At 42.3% G+C, this 21,112-nt stretch overlaps 2 protein-coding genes, 1 long non-coding RNA gene and 1 pseudogene across 4 annotated transcripts in view; 2 read left to right on the top strand and 2 right to left on the bottom strand.

Moving 5' to 3' along the window:
• Positions 1-21,112, top strand: part of LOC114312180 (uncharacterized) — a 93,633-nt gene that overhangs the window by 28,657 nt on the left and 43,864 nt on the right. The window lies entirely within an intron of this gene.
• On the top strand, positions 1,545-2,021 carry LOC145824087 (uncharacterized). The gene is made up of 2 exons (XM_082923678.1): positions 1,545-1,771; positions 1,820-2,021. The coding sequence occupies exons 1-2, from the start codon at positions 1,545-1,547 to the stop codon at positions 2,019-2,021; spliced, it is 429 nt and encodes a 142-aa protein (XP_082779804.1).
• Positions 4,975-6,583, bottom strand: LOC145789550 (uncharacterized). Its single transcript, XR_014327601.1, has 2 exons — positions 5,840-6,583; positions 4,975-5,802 (listed from the first exon to the last, which is right to left on the bottom strand). It is a non-coding gene; the product is annotated as an uncharacterized LOC145789550 (long non-coding RNA).
• LOC114312154 (secreted RxLR effector protein 161 pseudogene) lies at positions 9,072-9,386 on the bottom strand (annotated as a pseudogene).

The raw sequence follows: 21,112 nt of genomic DNA, 5'->3' as shown, positions 1-21,112 counted from the left end.
CCCTAATCCTTTGGTAAGAACATCAGCCAGTTGATCCCCAGACCGCACGAATGTTGTACATATAGTGCCACTAGTAAGCTTTTCCTTGATAAAATGCCGATCAATCTCCACATGCTTGGTCTTATCATGCTGAACTGGATTGTGGGCTATATTGATGGCGGCCTTATTATCACAGTATTGTTAGAATAGGAAATAATGGATTGTATTCTTATTCCTTTTTAGTTACCTGTGATTGCTCAATTATCAATATAAAAGGGAATGAAGTCTAACTCATTCCCTAATTCCTTCTCTTCTCTAAACCTACATGGTATCAGAGCCAAAACCCTAGCCCCATCTCTCTGTTGCCTTTCCTCTCCCGTCAAAACAGTTCAGACCGACCAAAACCCTAGCCTCATCTTATTGTAGCCCACACCCAGTCCAAACAACTTTGCGCAGCTCTCTCGACAGCCTCTTAGGCTTCGTCGACCTCTTTCCCACTTTCTAGGGGGCTGTCGACAGTCCCTTTGGCTTCCTAGGGGGTTGTCGGCAGTCCCTCTGGCGTCATAGGCCTTTGTCGGCTCTCCCTCTGGCCATCTGGGCCCTCATCGACACTCCCTTTGGCCATCTGGGCCCTCGTTGACTAGCTTCCAGTCTGCGTAGGACTTTGTTGCCATCTTCGACTTCAACTCTCCTGTTTGACTCCTTTCATCTGTCTTGGTCCTCTGTATTGGTTGATTCCTACACACTTTTTATTATTTTATTCTATTATTTTTGTATTCTCTTCTGAAAATAAAAAAATAAAAAAATAAAAAAAACTGGTTTCTTAAATTCTTTATGCTTTTTTAGTTCTTCTTGTACTTATTCCTCCAACCTTCCTCCAACCTCATCTTTCGGGTTTGTGATTGGCCTTGTGGTTGAGAACTAGTGCGTAGAGTCTCCATGGCAGATTTGACTAGTGAACCTACTACCTCTCAGCTAGGCCTGTAAATGGATCGGATTCGGATCGGATCTGTCAAAATCCAAATCTGATCCGATTAAGATAAATCTGAATCCGATCCGAATCCATTTAGTTCATATCCGATTATAGATATCCGAATCCGATGATTTCGGATATCCTATCCGATAATCCGAATCCGATCGATTTATTTATTTATTGAGCTATAATTTTATATAATTTGAAATTTTTTTTCATTTTGTGTTTTTTTATTCAAATTGAGAATAATTGGATCGGATTGTCGGATTATCGGATCGGATCGGATTTTTGCAAATTCAATCCGTTTAATAAACGGATTAAACGGATTCGGATTGTCGGATTATCGGATCGGATTTTTTGTAAACGGATTCGGGTTATCGGGTTGGATTCGGATCGGATTCGGATTAAATCCGATCCATTGACAGCCCTACTCTCAGCCATCTCAGGGTGCGAGTTCGGTTATTCCTTCTCCTATGACTGATAACCTCAACTCTGGCCTTAAAGCACCACCTCTCTATTTAATGGTCAGAACTTCCTCACATGGTCGCAGAGTCTGACTATTTTGTTGAAGAGTAGAGGCAAGATGAGATATATGGATGGGAGGGTTCAGGCACCCAGTATCACCGACCCTCATTATGACCAGTGGGAGATCACTAATTCTCTGATTATGGGCTGGTTGATCCATTCTATGGTTCCGGAGATTGGAGAGGGCTACTTGTCTATGGACACTACCCAGGATATTTGGGAGGCCGTAGCCACTACTTATTCTAGAAAGGGAAACTTCTCACAGGCTTTCGAGTTACGTCGATCCATTGAAAGGTCGGTACAAGGTGAGCAAACTATCCTCTAGTATTTTACCTTCCTTAGCAATGGGTGGAAGTGGCATGATCACCTTCAGGATTACAAGCCTGTCTGTCCCACTGATTCTGCTGGTTACCGGAAGTTTGTGGCACAAGAGCAGGTCTTCAAGTTCTTGGAAGGGCTAAATGTGGAGTATGATCCGGTTCGGAGCAGAATACTTGGCATGGATGTGCTTCCTTCTCTTCAGGAAGCCTTTGCTTTTGTGTAGAATGAGGAGAGTCGCCGCTCTGTGATGCTTCCTCCTGCTATTACAGATTGCTCAGCCTTGGTTTCTGCACCTCCTCGCGATAGTCGTGGTTCTCGTCCTTCCTCCGAGAAGGATTATCTGTTCTGTGACAACTGCCGTAGATCTCGACACACACGAGAGACGTGTTGGAGGCTGCATGGGACCCCCTCTGGTGGCCGAGGAGACTGTCCTGGTACTCGAGGGGGTAAGTCTGGCCAGTCTCGAGGCCGCAGGGCCAATGCTCGGGCTCATCTATCAGACACTGTTGAGCCACCATCTACATCTCCGGTTGTTTCCCCTGCTGCTGATGTCTCGGGGTTATCTGCCTCGAATTTTGAGATTGCTCTTCGCTACTTGTTAGACTGTCGAGCCTCCACTTTTGCTACAGGTGCCCCTTTTTCTTCCTTTGACAATTCAGGTAACTTGGCTGCCTCCCCATGTGCATTGCTATCTTATACATTTGTACCATGGATTATTGATTCTGGTGCTTCCGACCATATGTCTGGATCCTTTAATTTATTCTCTGAGTATAGCCCATCCTCCAGTCAGGAAAAAGTACGTATTGCTGATGGTACTATTTCGTCTGTGTCAGGGAAAGGTTTAATTTATGCCACCTCTTCTCTTCCTTTGTCCTCTGTACTCCATGTTCCCAATTTTAGTGTTAATCTCTTATCTTTGAGTCGTATTACTCGTGATTTAAATTGTAGTGTGACGTTTTTTCCTGATCATTGTTGTTTTCAGGACCTTATCACGAGGAAGAGGATTGGTAGTGGTAGAGAAGAACATGGTCTCTACATTCTGGATCAGACAGACAAGCTGGCTCATGCATCTATCCAGTCACCATCCACCAAGGACGACATTTGGCTGTGGCACCGTCGCTTAGGACATCCCTCTTTTTTATTACTTAAGCATTTATTTTTTTTCTGTTTTTGAGAAAAATAATGTGTCTGATTTTCAACGCGACTCATGTCAACTTGGAAAACAACACTGAGCTTCTTTTGCTCTATCTATTAATAAAAGTTCAGTTTCTTTTTCTTTGATCCATTCTAATGTATGGGGTCCATCCCGTTTTGTGTTTTTAAAAGGTCAAAAATGGTTTGTTACTTTCATTGATGATTGTTCCCGGGCCACTTGGGTCTATCTGATGAAAGATAAGAGTGAGGTATTTTCTGTGTTTCAAAACTTTCATAAAATGGTTTGTATTCAGTTTGGGGTGGTTGTCCATATTCTGTGTTCTGATAATGGGAGGGAATATATTGACTTTGGTCTTGCCGATTACTTCGCCACTTATGGGATTATACACCAAACTTCGTGCTGAACGGAAAAATACCCATCAACAAAATGGTGTTGCTGAACGGAAAAATTGCCATCTCCTCGATATGGCCCGTTGTCTATCCTTTGTGTAAGAAATAATGTATAGAGAAAGAGAGAGAATAAATTGTATGTATTATTATTGATTGATATATTGATTATCCTGTCTATTACAAATGGTTCCTTATATAGATGTAGGTGTAGTGGAGTAGGTGGTGGTAGGTGAGGAGTAGGTGAGTATAGTAGGTGAGTGTGTGGTAGGAGATGGTAAGTGTGTGGTAGGTGATGGTAAATTCTAACAGCCCCCCGCAAACTCAAGGAGGATAGAAACTAACCAACTTGAGTTTGAAGAGAGGAACAAAATAAGAAAATACATAAAAAAAGGATAGGAGACACTGTATGGTCGTGTCAGACCGTTGGTGAAGTCACTGTATGGTGGTGTCATAACGTTGTAGAGGACACTGTAGGGTGGTGTCATAACGTTGTAGATGACACTTTATGGGGGTGTCATAACGTGGTAGAGGACACTGTATGGTGGTGTCAGACCGATGTAGAAGACAGTTTATGGGGTCATGTCGGACCGTTGTAGAAGACAGTTTATGGGGTCATGTCGTACCCTTGTAGAAACTAACCGGAATCAATGTCGGGACAGTTTACAGAGTCTTGTCGGACCCTTGTAGAAACTAACCGGAATCAATGTCGGGACAGTTTACAGAGTCTTGTCGGACCCATGAAGGAGCTAACCGGAATCAATGTCGGGACAGTTTACAGAGTTTTGTCGAACCCCTAAAAAGTCGCACCCTCAAAAGGTGTGCCCAATCTTTCAAAAGGCGTGCCATCAAAAGGCGTGCCCAATCCATAAAAAGACGTGCCATCAAAAGGCGTGCCCAATCCATAAAAAGACGTGCCATCAAAAGGCGAGCCCAAGTCATAAAAAGATGTGCCGGACATGATGGCGAGGCACGTGAGTGCCTTGACTGGCGCGCCCGTTTGTCGTCTGGCGTCAAGTGGCGCGCGATACGCGTGGCTGCCTCGCTATTTAACCAAGGTTGATGCTGAGGCTGAGGCAGACAAAAAAACTTCTGAAAATCCTCTGAAAACAACTCTTCCTTTGCTGAGAAAGAAACTCTGTAATACTCTGTAACCAACCCGTCTCTGAAACACTCAGCAACATGGCCTCTTCTTCCCGTCCAGCTACCCAGAACATGGCCTCCTCTTCCCGTGGTCTGCTCACGCTCTTTCCAGAACTGAACGAGTCCACAAGAGAAATAACTGGTGCGGTGGCCAGTGAACCTCAACCAAACACCTCTGGTTTTGCTCCGTTGAACTTTCCGATGCGGTCGGTGGAGCAAAAAATGGCGGTGCAGTCGGATGTGGAGGCTAATCAGTATACCTTGAAGTCATGTGTGGAAACCATGACTGCGGTTACAAATTTGTCGAACCGGCTGCAGAGTAGGACAAATGAGGTGCAGCAGTTAAACGCCCAACTGGCTCTGCTCCAACGCATGTATAAGGATGCGCGAGCAGAGATAAGTGTGCTAAAGGCGGAAAACAAGGAGCTGAAACGGAAGGCCAGTTTTATGTTCCGATTTGGAGGGCCGCCATATGCTGCAGTGGAGGAGCAGGGAGTAGTGATCATGCCCAGTGGAGTGGGAAACACGGAGGCAACACCGGCAAGGGCCGCCCAAGACGGTGGCAAGAAGAAAAGACCGGCGGAATAGGCGAGAAGAAAAATCCCACTGTTCCGATTTGTGTTGGTTGTGTTTTGTTTTGTTTTGTGTTTTTTTATTTTTATTTTTTTTATTTTTTTTTTTATGGTGTAAAATGCTGATCGGGGTTGATCCCCGGCATGAAGAAATGACAAGTTTGTAAAATGTTGTTTTTTTTTTTTTTTTTTTTTTTGGGAGTGTTTTGTTGAAAAAATAAAAATAAAATGAAAGAAAACAAGGGAGAAAGAAAATAGATAAAAAATATTTATAGATGGATTATATGAAAAACATCAGTGCGATTGTTTCAAAATAAAGTGGGGTATTTAAAAAAGAGGAAAAGTGACTTGGAAAAAATAAATAAAAATAAGTGATTTTTGAAATCAAATGGAGGAGAGAGAGGGACAAACCCATGTGATAAAGTGGAGAGAGAGTCGGTGAGTGGGGTGCAAAAGGTGAAGGAGAAATGATGGATTGAAAATGGTTTGGGTCAAAAGTGGACACTGTTAGTGGGGAACATGAGTGCATTGATTATTTGATATAATAATAATAATAATAAAAATAAAAAGTTAGAACAGTTGGAGAGAATGAGTGGAGTATGGTAAGGGTTTCATCCAAAGCCAAAATTCCTGCAGCGAATCACTTCGCAAATCCTAGCATGAGCTTTTTCTCTTTCCAGGCTTATTCATGAATTTCCTGGTGATTTCAAGAGCCTCTGGTGGCATTGTGGCAGAGAACACCCCAACCTGGATTTTGGGTGGCAGCAACTGAGAACACCCCAACCTGGATTTTGGGTGGCAGCAACTGGAAAATATCATAGATCTGATTTTTAAAAAACCTCGTGACAGCATTTCATCAGCTTCATCCAAGACAAACATTTTGATGTAAACAGGGCGAAGTGATTGTCTCCGCAACATGTCAAACACACGACCAGGAGTACCAACAACAACATGAACCCCACTGGAGAGAATGCGCTGATCTTCGCGCACACTAGTCCCTCCAACACAAGCATGAACCTTCACACTTTGCTGGGCAAGTTCAAGAGTGGGTGGAAGAACCAAAGCTTGGCACTCAACCAAGCTATAATCTAGCTGCTGCAGAATTCCAGAGCAGAATGTTGCAGTGTTTCCAGTTCCAGACTGTCTCGTCATATGAGGTGAAGAATTCTTCTCCATCAGCCTCACACATGACTACAGTTGCACAAATCTTTGTTGATTTTATCAGCGGAATAGGTTGAGGTCCGGCGGGCGGCTAAGGTGAGGTTGCCGCCCGCCGGGGAAGCGAAAATACTAGGTTTTAAACCAGCTCTGATACCATGTAAGAAATAATGTATAGAGAAAGAGAGAGAATAAATTGTATGTATTATTATTGATTGATATATTGATTATCCTGTCTATTACAAATGGTTCCTTATATAGATGTAGGTGTAGTGGAGTAGGTGGTGGTAGGTGAGGAGTAGGTGAGTATAGTAGGTGAGTGTGTGGTAGGAGATGGTAAGTGTGTGGTAGGTGATGGTAAATTCTAACACTTTGATATGTGGGTTCCTCGTTTTTATTGAGGGGAAGTGGTTCTCATTGCCGCTTGTTTGATTAATCGTCTTCCTACCCAAGTCCTTCACAAACAGACTCCTCTTCAAGTTTTGTCCGACTCTACCTCTTTCGGGTTCTCTATTTCTCCTAAGACCTTTGGCTGTGTTCGTTTTGTCCATAATGATTCCCCCACTCGTGGTAAATTAGATCCTAGGTCTCTTAAGTGTCTTCCTGGGTTATTCTGCCACCAAAAAAGGTTATAACTGTTATCATCCTCCCACTCACAAATGGTTTGTCTTAATGGATGTCACTTTCTTTGAGTCTCAGTCTTACTTTCTGTCCTCCCTGGTCTCAAAGTCCTCCCTTCAGGGGGCGCCTTGGTGTGAAGAGATTCCTGTTCCCCTTCCACCAGTGGTTGCCCAGATAGAGGATGATCAGCCCACAGTTGTTGAGGAAAAGGACGCAGGCAAAGTTTATATCAAGAATAAAGACAGACAACAAGTCACCTGGATGCAAGAGGCTACTTTTCCTCCTCTACTGCCAACTTCTCCTGATGAGTGTCCAGAGCCACCCGACTCTCATGAGGGTCCAGGTAATTTTGATTCTTGTGTTCATATTCATGATTGTTCAGATTTTGATGTTCTCATTGCTAATAGGAAAGGGGTTAGGTCATGTGCTCAGTATCCTATTAGTAATCATGTCTTTTATTCTAATCTGTCTTCCTCATATAAAGCCTTTTTGTCTAAAGTGTCTTCTGTGAGTCTACCTACCAATTTTCAGGATGCTGTCTGTATTCCTGAATGGAAACATGCCATGATGGAGGAGATGAGAGCTCTCAGTAAGAATGACACTTGGGAGGTGGTGGAGTTACGTGGAGGAAAAAATCCAGTTGGGTGTAAGTGGGTGTACACTGTAAAACACAAAGCCGATGGTTCCATAGAACGGTATAAAGCAAGACTAGTTGCTAAGGGCTTCACTCAGACTGATGGGGTAGATTACCAAGAGACATTTGCACCAGTGGCTAAGATGAACTCTGTGAGAATACTATCTCTTGCAGCAAATTTGGATTGGCCACTTCAGCAGTTTAATGTGAATAATGCCTTCCTTCATGGAGACCTAGCAGAAGAGGTCTACATGGATATTCTCCTTGGTTTACAGATGCCAAGTCCAACGGTAAAGTATGTAGGTTTCAAAAGTCACTTTATGGGCTAAAACAATCACCTCGGGCTTGGTTTGAAAGGTTTGCTCAAGCTATGTTGAGATATGGGTTCAAGCAAAGTCAAGTTGATCACACCTTATTCGTGAAACACTCCTCACTTGGTAAGACCACAACTTTTATCGTTTATGTTGATGACATAGTTTTGACAGGAGATGACATTGGGGAGATCCCTCGGTCGAAGAACTACTTAGCCAAAGAGTTTGAAATCAATGACTTGGGCACTTTGAAGTATTTCTTGGGCATTGAAGTAGCTAGGTCCAAGGATGGTATCTTCATATGCCAGAGAAAGTATGTACTTAACTTGCTAAAGGAAACTGGGATGCTTGGAGGTAGACTATGTGATACTCCTCTAGAACCAGGCCAGAGGATCAAGAGGGAGAGCCAGTGGATAGAGGGAGATATCAGAGACTAGTGGGTAAGCTCATATACTTATCCCACTCACGTCCAGATATTGCCATTGCAGTGAGCGTGGTCAGCCAGTTTATGCATGCACCTACAACTTCCTACTTAGAGGCAGTTATGAAAATCCTGAGATACCTGAAGTCTTCTACTGGAAAGGGTCTTTACTTCTCAAAACATGGCCATCTCAGTGTGGAAGCATTTACTGATGCAGATTGGGCAGGATCAGTCACTGACAAACAATCCACTTCTGGATACTGCACATTTGTTGGTGGCAACCTAGTCACATGGCGAAGTAAGAAATAGAATGTGGTTGCTCGATCTAGTGCTGAGACAGAATTCAAGGCTATGGCTCAAGGGGTATGTGAGTTACTATGGATTAAACTATTGTTGGGAGACTTGGGAATGCAACAGACTAACTCCATGCGACTATACTGTGACAACAAAGCCGCAATCAACATAGCTCATAATCCAATTCAGCATGATAGAACTAAGCATGTGGAGATTGATAGGCACTTTATCAAGGAAAAACTCACTAGTGGCACTATATGTATTCCATTTGTGAAGACTGGAGACCAACTAGTTGATCTTCTCACCAAGGGACTAGGGAGCAAATCCTTTCATGGCATTCTCAACAAGCTAGGCATGCAAGATATCTTCACACCCGCTTGAGGGGGAGTGTTAGAATAGGAAATATTAGAATAGGAAATAATGGATTGTATTCTTATTCCTTTTTAGTTACCTGTGATTACTTAATTATTAATATAAAAGGGAATGAAGTCTAACTCATTCCCTAATTCCTTCTCTTCTCTAAACCTACTAGCCTCATAGAATCTGTCTGATGAATCCCCAAATCCCGCAAGAACAGTCAAATCCATAAAAGCTCACACACATCTTGGGCCATAGCTCTGAATTCGGCCTCTGCACTAGACCTCGCAACAACATTTTGTTTCTTGCTTCTCCGAGTAACTAGATTTTCTCCGACAAAGGTATAATAGCTAGAGGTGGATCTTCTATCAGTGACTAATCCAGCCCAATCAGCATCTGTATGTGCCTCCACACTAAGATGACCATGCTTTGAGAAATAGAGACCCTTTCTCGGAGAAGATTTCAAGTACCTCAGAATCCGCATAACCGCCTCTAAGTGAGTTGCACAAGCAGCATGCGTGAACTGACTAACCATACTTACTGAAATAGCAATATCAGGACCCGAATGGGATTAGTAGATCAGCTTACCCACTAGTCTCTGGTATCTTCCCTTGTCTACAGGCTCGCCGTCTGGATCCTCACCAAGCTTTAATCCGGGCTCTAGTATTGTATCACAGACTTTACTTCCAAGTATTCCCGTTTCTTTTAGCAAATCAAGTACATACTTCGTTAACATATGAAGATGCCATCTTTGGACCGAGCAACCTCAATCCCTAGAAAATACTTCAAGCTGCCTAAGTCTTTGATTTCAAACTCGTTGGCCAAATACTCCTTTAACCGAGGAACCTCCTCAACATCATCCCCTATGAGTACAATATCATCCACATAGACAATAAGAGTTGTTGCCTTACCATGTGAGGAGTGTTTCATAAACAAAGTATGATTAGCTTGACTCTGTTGGAAACCATATCTCAACATGGCCTGAGTAAACCTCTCAAACCAAGCCCTAGGAGACTACTTAAGGCCATAAAGTGACTTGCGTAATCGGCACACCTTTCCTTTGGTTTTAACATCCTCAAAGCCTGGGGGAATGTCCATGTACACTTCTTTTTCTAGATCTCCATAGAGGAAAGCATTTTCCACATCAAATTGATGGAGAGGCCAGTCGAGATTAGAGGCAAGGAAGAGAAGGACTCTGACAGAGTTTATCTTAGCAACGGTGCAAATGTCTCCTGGTAGTCTACTCCATAAGTCTGAGTAAGGCCCTTGGCCACGAATCTTGCCTTGTAACGTTCAATTGAACCATCGGCTTTGTGCTTCACAGTCTACACACACTTACATACAACAGGTAGTTTGCCCTTAGGTAACTCAGCCACTTCCCAAGTGTCATTTTTTGCAAGAACTCTCATCTCTTCCATCATGGCATGCTTCCACTCGGGAGTAGAAAGAGCATCCTAATAAGAAGGAAGACTCAAAGAAGAAACTTTAGACAGGAAAACTTTATAGGAAGAAGACAGATTAGTATAGGAGACAAAATGAGAAATAGGATACTGAGTGTAAGACCTAACCCCCTTTCTTTGAGCAATGGGAACATCTAGATCAGAAAGAATAGAGGTACCTAGAGGTTCATCAGCAGAAGAGGATTCTGGACACTCATCAGAAGGAGAAGATAGCAGTGGAGAATTCGCATTGGTCTCTTGTAACCAAGTAACTTGTTTTCTATCCTTGTCCCTGACATAAACTTTGCCATCTTTTACTATGGATTCAGATTCAAACTCAACAGTCTCAATAGCTGAGTCACCCTTAACATCCTGCTCAATCACTGATGGTAGTGATACAGGAATCTCTGTAGTGACACAAGAATCTTTTCACACCAAGGCTTCCCCGGAAGGGATGACTGGGACACTGGTGAGGACAGGAAGTAGGACTGAGACTCAAAGAAAGACATATCCATAAAGACAAACGATTTTCAAGAGAGTGGATGATAACACTTGTAGCCCTTTTGGGTGGCAGAGTAACCCAGGAAGACACAATGAAGAGACCGAGGAACCAACTTACCACGAGTAGGAGAATGGTTATGAACAAAGCACACACACCCAAAGGTTTTGGGAGGAATGGAGAAACTAGAAGAGGAGGAACCTAGCAAAACCTGAAGAGGAGTGTGTTTGTTGAGAACTTGGGTAGGCAAATGATTGATGAGAAAGGCTGCAGTGAGAACAGTTTCGCCCCAATATGATCGAGGAACACGCATTTCAAAGGACAGACAACGTGCAATATCAAGAAGATGGCGGTTTTTACGCTTGGCAACACCATTCTGTTGAGGGGTATTGGTACAGGTTTGGTGAATAATACCATGAGTGGCAAAATAGCTAGCAAGGCCTAAGTCAATATATTCCCCCCCATTTTCAGAATGCATAATTTTGACAACCGCCCCAAACTGAGTGCAAATCATTCTATGAAAATTTTGAAACACAGAAAAAACCTCACATTTATCCTTCATAAGATATACGCAGGTGGTCCTAGAACAATCATCAATAAAGGTGACAAACCACCTTTGACCATTTAAAGACAGAAAACGAGAGGGACCCCAAACATCAGAATGAATTAATGAAAAATGGACTAAACTTTTATTAATAGAAGGAGCAAAAGAAGCTCTGTGTTGTTTTCCAAGTTGACACGACTCACAGTGAAACTCATAAATATTTTTTTTCAAATCAATTGAAGGAAAAAGATGCTTAAGTAACAAAAAAGATGGATGCCCAAGACGACGATGCCACAGCCATAGGTCTTCCTTGGTAGATGGTAACAGAATGGAGGAATGAGCCAGCTTGTCTGCTTGATCTAGGATATAGAGACCATTCGCGTTTCTACCACTGCCAATCATCTTCCTCGTGATAAGGTCCGGAAATAGACAATGATCAGGAAAAAAGATCGCACTACAATTTAAGTCTCGAGTAATACGACTCAAAGATGAAAGATTAACACTAAAATTAGGAACATGTAGGATGGAAGATAAAGGAAAAGACGCAGTGGCATGAATTAAACCTTTCCCAAACACAAAAGAAATACTACCATTAGCAATACGAACTTTATCCTGCCCTGAAGAAGGGGTGTATGCAGAGAACAATTCAGAAGACCCGGACATGTGGTTGGAAGTACCAGAATCGATAATCCAAGGCTATGCTTGATGAGAGAGGAAAGCACTTGTAGAAGAGGCTAAGTTACCTAAAAGGGCAATGTTACCTGAAGATGAACTAGATGCCCAACAATCAAGCAAGTGGGGAAGAGCAACCTCCAACTCAGAAGTAGAAAACTCAGAGATATCAGTAGATGGATCAACTGGAGCGGTGGACTATGGCTCAACTGTATCAGAATGATGGGCTCGGGCATTGGGCGCTCGGCCGCGAGACTGACCAAAGCAACCCCCTCAAGAATCAGAACAGTCTCCACGACCCCCAGATGGCTGCCCATGCAACTTCCAATAAGTCTCATGAGTGTGGCGGGGGCGACGACAAAAATCACAGAAGAGGGTATCCTTCTCAAAAGGAGGACGGCAACCACGATCCCCACCTTGAGTGGGGGCAGAAATCATGGCAGACTAATCAGAAGAGGCAGCCGGAAGCATAGCAGAACACTGACTCTCCTCATTTTACATATAAGCAAATGCTTCTTGGAGAGAAGGAAGCGCATCCATACCAAGCACATGACTTCGAACAGAATCAAACTCCACATTCAAACCTTTCAAGAACTTGAAGACCCGCACTTGTTCAACAAATTTCCGGTAACCAACAGAATCCGTGGGACAGACAGGCTTGTAGTCCTAAAGATGATCAAGTCGCTTCCCCCCATTATTAAGGAAAGTAAAATACTGGAGAATAGTCATCTCACCATGAACGGACCGGTCAATGGAGCGTCACAACTCAAAAGTCTGTGAGAAATTGCCTTTGCGGGAATACGTAGTGGCCATAGCCTCCCAAATATCCTGTGCTGTGTCCATAGACAAGTATCCCTCACCAATCTCCGAAACCATGGAGTGTATCAACTAGCCCATGATAAGAGAATTAATAATCTACTGATCATAACCTGCATCGGTAATACTGGGAGTCTGAACTCGCCCATGAACATATCTCATTTTCCCTTTGCTCTTCAAAAATATAGTCAAACTCTACGACCTCGCTAGATAGTTCTGACCATTAAAGAGAGAAGTGGTGATTTTCTGGCCAGGGTGGAGAGAATTAGTCATAGTAGTAGTCAAAACAGGACTTGCGCCCTGTGTAGCAGGCAGCGAAGTAGTTGACTCACTAGTCAATTCGGCCATGAAGACTTTGTGACGGAACCTTCACTAACAAACCCTGGATGAATCACAAACCTGGAAAATGGGAGAATATACCAATGAATTTAAACGAATGAATTTAAGAGAACATTTTTTATTTTTGTTTTTTGTTTTTTTGTTTTTTGTTTTTGTTGCTGTTTACGAAGATAGACAGGTAATCAAAGACAGACAGAGAGATGAAGAAGAAGAGAGATTAAGAAGAAAGATTTACATCATGATGTATGACGAAGACAGAGAGAGATGTACGAGGACCAAGAGATGAAGACGAATGACGTAGGTCAGTGCATACCTAGGGTCGCCAAGCCAGCCAACAAACCTAGGCTGGAGAAAGAAGGCTCCGACGTGCCGACTGTGGCTGACAGAGCCCTAGGTGGCTTTGACTGGGATTGTCGAAGCCCTAGAAAAGATCGCTGGTGCTGGCGAAGCCCGAAGGGGGGCTGTGGCTAGGGTGGCGGTGCTGTGGTGGTTGTGCTGTGGTGGTGGTGCTGTCGTGGCTAGGGTTTGTTTTTCTTTTTATTATTTTTTTTTCCTCTTTATTTTTAGAGAGGCTTTGATACCATGTTAGTTTTGAGAAGAGAAAAGTTAGAGGTATGAGTCCTATCTCATCCCCTTTTATATTAGATCATTAGCCAAAATACAGGAGCTCTCTAAGGCATAAATAAAGACACTAATATACATAAAGATGAAATAGGAAATATTCCTAATATATGCTAACATTCCTAATACATTCTAACAAATCATACTTCGGATTTGGTTTCTTTACCTTCTGACGAGAGTACTGTGGGTTGCAAATGAGTCTTTGCTATTAAGTACCTACTTGATGGCTCCATTGATCGTTATGAGGCCCGCTTAGTGGCCAAGGGCTTCACTCAAGTTCCTGGCAAGGATTTTGGTGCTACCTTTGCACCAGTTGCCAAGCTTACCTTTGTTCATCTCCTCATCTCTCTTGCCACATCCCATTCTTGGCCTCTTTATCAGCTTGATGTCAAGAATGCCTTTCTACATGGGGATCTTCTTGAGATGATTTATATGGCACCTCCTCCAGATTTTCGAGCTGTGGGGGAGTACTCGGGGCAAGTATGTCGACTGCGCAAGTCTTTGTATGGCTTAAAGCAGTCTCCATGAGCTTGGTTTGGTCGTCTCAACTCAGTCATCATCTCCGTGGGCTTTGTTCAATGCCATTCAGAGCGTACTTGCTTCATCCGTCGTAATTCTGCAGGTCAATGTATAGTCTTGTTGGTGTATGTGGATGATATCATTCTCACTGGTGATGACTCTATAGGCATTGATCAAGTAAAACGGGATTTGGGACACACCTTTGATATTAAGGATTTGGGGAATCTCAAGTATTTTCTAGGGATTGAGGTGGCTCGTTCACAGCAGGGGATTTCTTTATCTCAAAGGAAGTACACTCTCGACTTACTTAAGGATACTGGTATGTTGGGGTGTAAATCTGCTTCTACTCCTATGGATCCTGTAAGAAATAATGTATAGAGAAAGAGAGAGAATAAATTGTATGTATTATTATTGATTGATATATTGATATTGTGTATATTACAATTACAAGGATTCCTATTATATAGGAGTGTGGTGGAGAGTAGGTGAAGTGGAGGTGGTAGTGGTGTAGTGGGTTAGGTTTAGTGGAGTAGGTGAGGTGGTAGTGGTGTAGTGGGTTAGGTTTAGTGGAGTAGGTGAGGTGGTAGTGGTGGTAGGTTTATGGTAAATTCTAACAGCCCCCCGCAAACTCAAGGAGGATAGAAATTAACCAACTTGAGTTTGAAGAAAGGAACAAAACAAGCAAATACATAAAAATAAAAGAGGATAGGTGACACTGTATGGTCGTGTCAGACCATTGGTGAAGACACTCGATGGTGGTGTCATAACGTTGTAGAGGACACTGTATGGGGGTGTCATAACGTTGTAGAGGACACTGTATGGTGGTGTCATAACGGTGTAGAGGACACTGGATGGCGGTGTCAGACCGATGTAGAAGACAGTTTATGGGGTCATGTCGGACCGTTGTAGCAGACAATGTTGTGATAGTTGGTGTGACAGTTTACGGAGTCTTGCTGGACCCTTGTAGAAACTAACCGGAATCAATGTCGGGACAGTTTACAGAGTCTTGTCGGACCCATAAAGGAGCTAACCGGAATCAATGTCGGGACAGTTTACAGAGTCTTGTCGGACCCTTAAAAAGTCGCACCCTCAAAAGGTGTGCCCAATTTTTCAAAAAAGGCGTGCCATCAAAAGGCGTGCCCAATCCATGAAAAGACGTGCTATCAAAAGTTGCGCCCTCAAAAGGCGCGCCCACTTCATCAAAAGTCGTGCCCGACAGAAAGCGTCGAGCCATCAAAAGGTGAGCCGGAGACGCGGCGAGGCACGTGAGCGACAGAGCGGCGTGTCGGCCGCGTCGTCAGTGTCAATATAAACCAATGCGGAGGCGGAGGAAACCAAACCAGACTGAAACCTCTGAACTTGTCATTCTGAAACAATCTGTAAATACTCTGTATCCAACCCTTCTCGGAAACACTCAGCAACCCAAAAAACATGGCCTCTTCTTCCCGTTCAGCTACCCAGAACATGGCCTCATCTTCCCGTGGTCTGCTCACTCTCTTTCCCGACCTCAACGAGTCAACAGGAGAGATAACAGGTGCGGTGGCCCGTGAACCTCAACCAAACACCTCTGGTTTTGCTCCGTTGAACTTTCCGATGCGGTCGGTGGAGCAAAAAATGGCGGTGCAGTCGGATGTGGAGGCCAATCAGTATACCTTGAAGTCATGTGTGGAAACCATGACTGCGGTTACAAATTTGTCGAACCGGCTGCAGAGTAGGACAAATGAGGTGCAGCAGTTAAACGCCCAACTGGCTCTGCTCCAACGCATGTATAAGGATGCGCGAGCAGAGATAAGTGTGCTAAAGGCGGAAAACAAGGAGCTGAAGCGGAAGGCCAGTTTTATGTTCCGATTTGGAGGGCCGCCATATGCTGCAGTGGAGGAGCAGGGAGTAGTGATCATGCCCAGTGGAGTGGGAAACACGGAGGCAACACCGGCAAGGGCCGCCCAAGACGGTGGCAAGAAGAAAAGACCGGCAGAATAGGCGAGAAGAAAAATCTCACTGTTCCGATTTGTGTTGGTTGTGTTTTGTTTTGTTTTGTGTTTTTTTTTTTATTTTTATTTTTTTTTATTTTTTATTTTTTTTTTATGGTGTAAAATGCTGATCGGGGTTGATCCCCGGCATGAAGAAATGACAAGTTTGTAAAATGTTGTTTTTTTTTTTTTTTTTGGGAGTGTTTTGTTGAAAAAATAAAAATAAAAATAAAATGAAAGAAAACAAGGGAGAAAGAAAATAGATAAAAAATATTTATAGATGGATTATATGAAAAACATCAGTGCGATTGTTTCAAAATAAAGTGGGGTATTTAAAAAAGAGGAAAAGTGACTTGGAAAAAATAAATAAAAATAAGTGATTTTTGAAATCAAATGGAGGAGAGAGAGGGACAAACCCATGTGATAAAGTGGAGAGAGAGTCGGTGAGTGGGGTGCAAAAGGTGAAGGAGAAATGATGGATTGAAAATGGTTTGGGTCAAAAGTGGACACTGTTAGTGGGGAACATGAGTGCATTGATTATTTGATATAATAATAATAATAATAAAAATAAAAAGTTAGAACAGTTGGAGAGAATGAGTGGAGTATGGTAAGGGTTTCATCCAAAGCCAAAATTCCTGCAGCGAATCACTTCGCAAATCCTAGCATGAGCTTTTTCTCTTTCCAGGCTTATTCATGAATTTCCTGGTGATTTCAAGAGCCTCTGGTGGCATTGTGGCAGAGAACACCCCAACCTGGATTTTGGGTGGCAGCAACTGAGAACACCCCAACCTGGATTTTGGGTGGCAGCAACTGGAAAATATCATAGATCTGATTTTTAAAAACCTCGTGACAGCATTTCATCAGCTTCATCCAAGACAAACATTTTGATGTAAACAGGGCGAAGTGATTGTCTCCGCAACATGTCAAACACACGACCAGGAGGAGTACCAACAACAACATGAACCCCACTGGAGAGAATGCGCTGATCTTCGCGCACACTAGTCCCTCCAACACAAGCATGAACCTTCACACTTTGCTGGGCAAGTTCAAGAGTGGGTGGAAGAACCAAAGCTTGGCACTCAACCAAGCTATAATCTAGCTGCTGCAGAATTCCAGAGCAGAATGTTGCAGTGTTTCCAGTTCCAGACTGTCTCGTCATATGAGGTGAAGAATTCTTCTCCATCAGCCTCACACATGACTACAGTTGCACAAATCTTTGTTGATTTTATCAGCGGAATAGGTTGAGGTCCGGCGGGCGGCTAAGGTGAGGTTGCCGCCCGCCGGGGAAGCGAAAATACTAGGTTTTAAACCAGCTCTGATACCATGTAAGAAATAATGTATAGAGAAAGAGAGAGAATAAATTGTATGTATTATTATTGATTGATATATTGATATTGTGTATATTACAATTACAAGGATTCCTATTATATAGGAGTGTGGTGGAGAGTAGGTGAAGTGGAGGTGGTAGTGGTGTAGTGGGTTAGGTTTAGTGGAGTAGGTGAGGTGGTAGTGGTGTAGTGGGTTAGGTTTAGTGGAGTAGGTGAGGTGGTAGTGGTGGTAGGTTTATGGTAAATTCTAACAGATCCCAATGTCAAACTCACATCAGAGTTTGGCGAATTACTAGAGGATTCAAGAATGTATCAGTGTCTTGTTGGGTGTCTCATCTATCTAACCAATACTAGACCTGACTTGACATTTGTAGGTAGTGTGGTTAGCTAATTCATGCATGCACCTCATACAGAACATCTTGATGCGGGTCATCACATCTTGAGATATTTGAAGACCTCTCTTGGCTTGGGATTGTTCTTCACAGCTGATCCTCAATCTGGACTCTCCTGTTTTACTGATGCTGACTATGCAGGATCTAGAACGGATAGGCGTTCTACTTCTGGCATCTGTACTTTCTATGGTGATCATCTCATATCATGGAAAAGTAAGAAGCAAGCAGTTGTTTCTAGGTCTTCTGCAGAAGCTGAGTATAGGGCTATGGCACAAGGCACTTGTGAGATTCTATGACTGCGTTCTATTTTGGCAGAGTTAGGATTTGAGGAGATTGCTCCTGCTTCTTTATTTTGTGACAACAAGTCTGCTATTTTGTTGCCTTCTGATTCTATCCTACATAAGCGTACTAAGCATATAGAGGTTGATATACATTTCATTCGAGAGAAAGTTCGGATTGGTATTATGAGACCATCATTTGTCTCTTCTTCTTAGCAGTTAGCAGATATGTTTACCAAGTCTGTAGGCCCAACATTACTCCAATCGTCTATCGGCAAGCTGCGTTTATTGAATATGTTCACACCAGCTTGAGAGGGAGTGTTAGAATTAGGAAATAGTAATATTATAATTATGGTAGTGTTAGAATTAGAAAATAGTGATATTGTAATTATGGTAGTGTGTATAAAATCTGTGATTGTGTCAATCACAGATTTAATACCTTTTTTTATCATTGTTTACTATTTTGTTCGTTTCCTATTTTGTAATATTGTTTCATTATAAATATAAGGCTCTACCTCATCCATAGGGAAGTCAAAAATCATTCTTTTCATTCTTTTAAAACCCTTCCATTCATAGAAAAACCCACTTAATTTTTACAATCGAAAAACCCTGAACTTTGCAATCGTAAAGAACCCTAATTTTTTACAATCCCAAAAAATCAAAAACGTCATACACCACAGAAAACCAAAAATGTCACAATCAAATCGTAGAAACCCTTGATTTTCATACCTTGCTTGTTGATTCTTATGCTGAACTCGTTGTTTGATCTTTTGTTTCTCCCTTGTTAAGTTCTTCGATTCTCTCCGTTCAACTTCTCACGATGAACAAACGATGAAGACGAGAGCCCAGGGGGGAGAGAGAGAGAGAGAGATCTAGTTCTAAAGATGCCTTCTACGTTTTAGAGAGTGAGATATGTAAGAGAGTGAGATAGTAAATCTTCATAAATAGATCCTTTATCTCATAAGGGCATAATTGTTTTTTCCTTTCTACTCATTTCATTCTTTACAACCCATTAAAATAATGGGGGATATTATGGTAAATTTGCCATAGCAGCAAATGGAGTTATCTAACAGGGGCAGGCATTGTGATTTCAAGTGATAGAGGGGGTACTAGTGTGATTTTAGAAGAACAGAGGGGGTGTCAGTGTAATGTACTTGGCTAATATATATTGGATATTTTTTTGAAGCAAAGTCCTACATCGCCTGAGTACTAAAGTAATATTAAGCATATAAGCGTGAGGGCACCCTCACCCAATGTTGTGAAAAGCGCACCTAGGCGTAAGGCGTAGCGAGGCGCAGACTGTACGCCTGAATAGGTCCCAAGCGAAGCGCTTTGAAGCAGTCGCGCGCCTTAGGCGTGACTTGAAGCAGGCGAGAGAGGCGCAAGGCTCGCGTCTAGGCGCGCTTGATGGTTTAATTCCTAATTTTGATCTAACAGCCGTGGTGTGTGTTCAAATGGCTCTAACCACAGAAGATTACAACTCATATACAATACAACCCAAATACGAATCAAATGAAATCCCTAATCCGTGTCGTCTCTTCCTCTCTCGACTTCGACTTCGACATTCTAGGTGCGCTGCGACTTCTTCTTCTTCTTTTTCTTCCCCTAACTGTGTTGTCTTTTTTTTTTTTTTCGACTTTGACTTCAGCTCTCTCTTTCTCTCTCCTTCTTCTTCTGCCCCTAATCTGTGTCGCCTTTTTTTTTTTTTTTTTTTTGGCTTCTTCAACTCTCACTCTCTCTCTCTCTCTCTCTCTCTCTCTCCCCTTCTACTTCTTCTTCTTCGACATTTCAGGTCTTTTTTTTCTTCTCTCTTCTTCGCTACTTCGGTAGTCTTTTTTTTTTGGGCTTCTTCGACTTCGACTTCGACTCTCTCTCTCTCTCTCTCTCCTCCTTCTTCTCTCTTCCTCGTTGCTTCTGTCTCTGTTGTCGACTGCTCTACTCTGTTTTCTTTTTGTTTTGTTTTTTTTATTCAATTATGCCTTTGAGTCTCTGTTAGAAACAAAAAAAAATATATATATATATATATACAAATACAAAATAAGACTTATATTATTGATTGATTAACTAAAAAATTACACTGAATTTTTTTTTACAAATAATTAATTAATACACTGCTATTGGTCTCTGTTTTTTTTTTCTTTCTCTATTAGGAAAAAAAATTAGAAATAATTAATTAATCACACATTATATTACACTAAAATTATTTTCCATTTATTAAATTTATTGTGTAGAAAATGACATCGGAAAGCAATAGAAAAGATCCGGCATGGCAACATGCCCATTTTGTAGAGGAGAATAATTTAAACAAGTCTAAGTGTAATTTTTGTGGTAAAGTATCAAATGAAGGTGTTTATCGGGGTGAAACAACACCTCGTGGGAGGTTATAGGAATGTCACTGCTTACCCGAAGTGTCCAACTCACGTAAGAGACGAGATTAGAGAGTTCATGTCAAAAAAGAAGACACAAAAAGAAGAAATGAACATGTTACCTGATTTCGATGACATGGACATGGAAGATGAAGACAAAGATGATGATGTTGTTGAGATCAATGTCAATCAATGCCATAAGTTGACAAGTAGCAGCTAAGGTTCATCCAAATCCAAATCCAAATCCAAATCCAAATCAAAAATGCCAAAAGAGAAAAGGGCCTATGGATGTTTACTTCACACCAAATCCTGAATGAGTGGTGAAAAATCGAAGAGACCAAGCAAAAGGGAAGCAAACCAAAATTGATGCGAATGAACCTTAGAAAAAAGAAATGAGAGCTCGGGCAGTGCAAAGATTTGCAAGGTGGATGTATGATACTGGTATCCCTTTTAATGCAGTAAATTATGAGAGTTTTGG

Source organism: Camellia sinensis, chromosome 4, assembly GCF_055761805.1.
Source record: "Camellia sinensis isolate YWXY chromosome 4, ASM5576180v1, whole genome shotgun sequence".
In the NCBI taxonomy this organism is placed as follows: Eukaryota; Viridiplantae; Streptophyta; class Magnoliopsida; order Ericales; family Theaceae; genus Camellia; species Camellia sinensis.
Note: the sequence above shows the minus strand (reverse complement) of the source record. Positions and strands in the feature narration are given on the sequence as shown.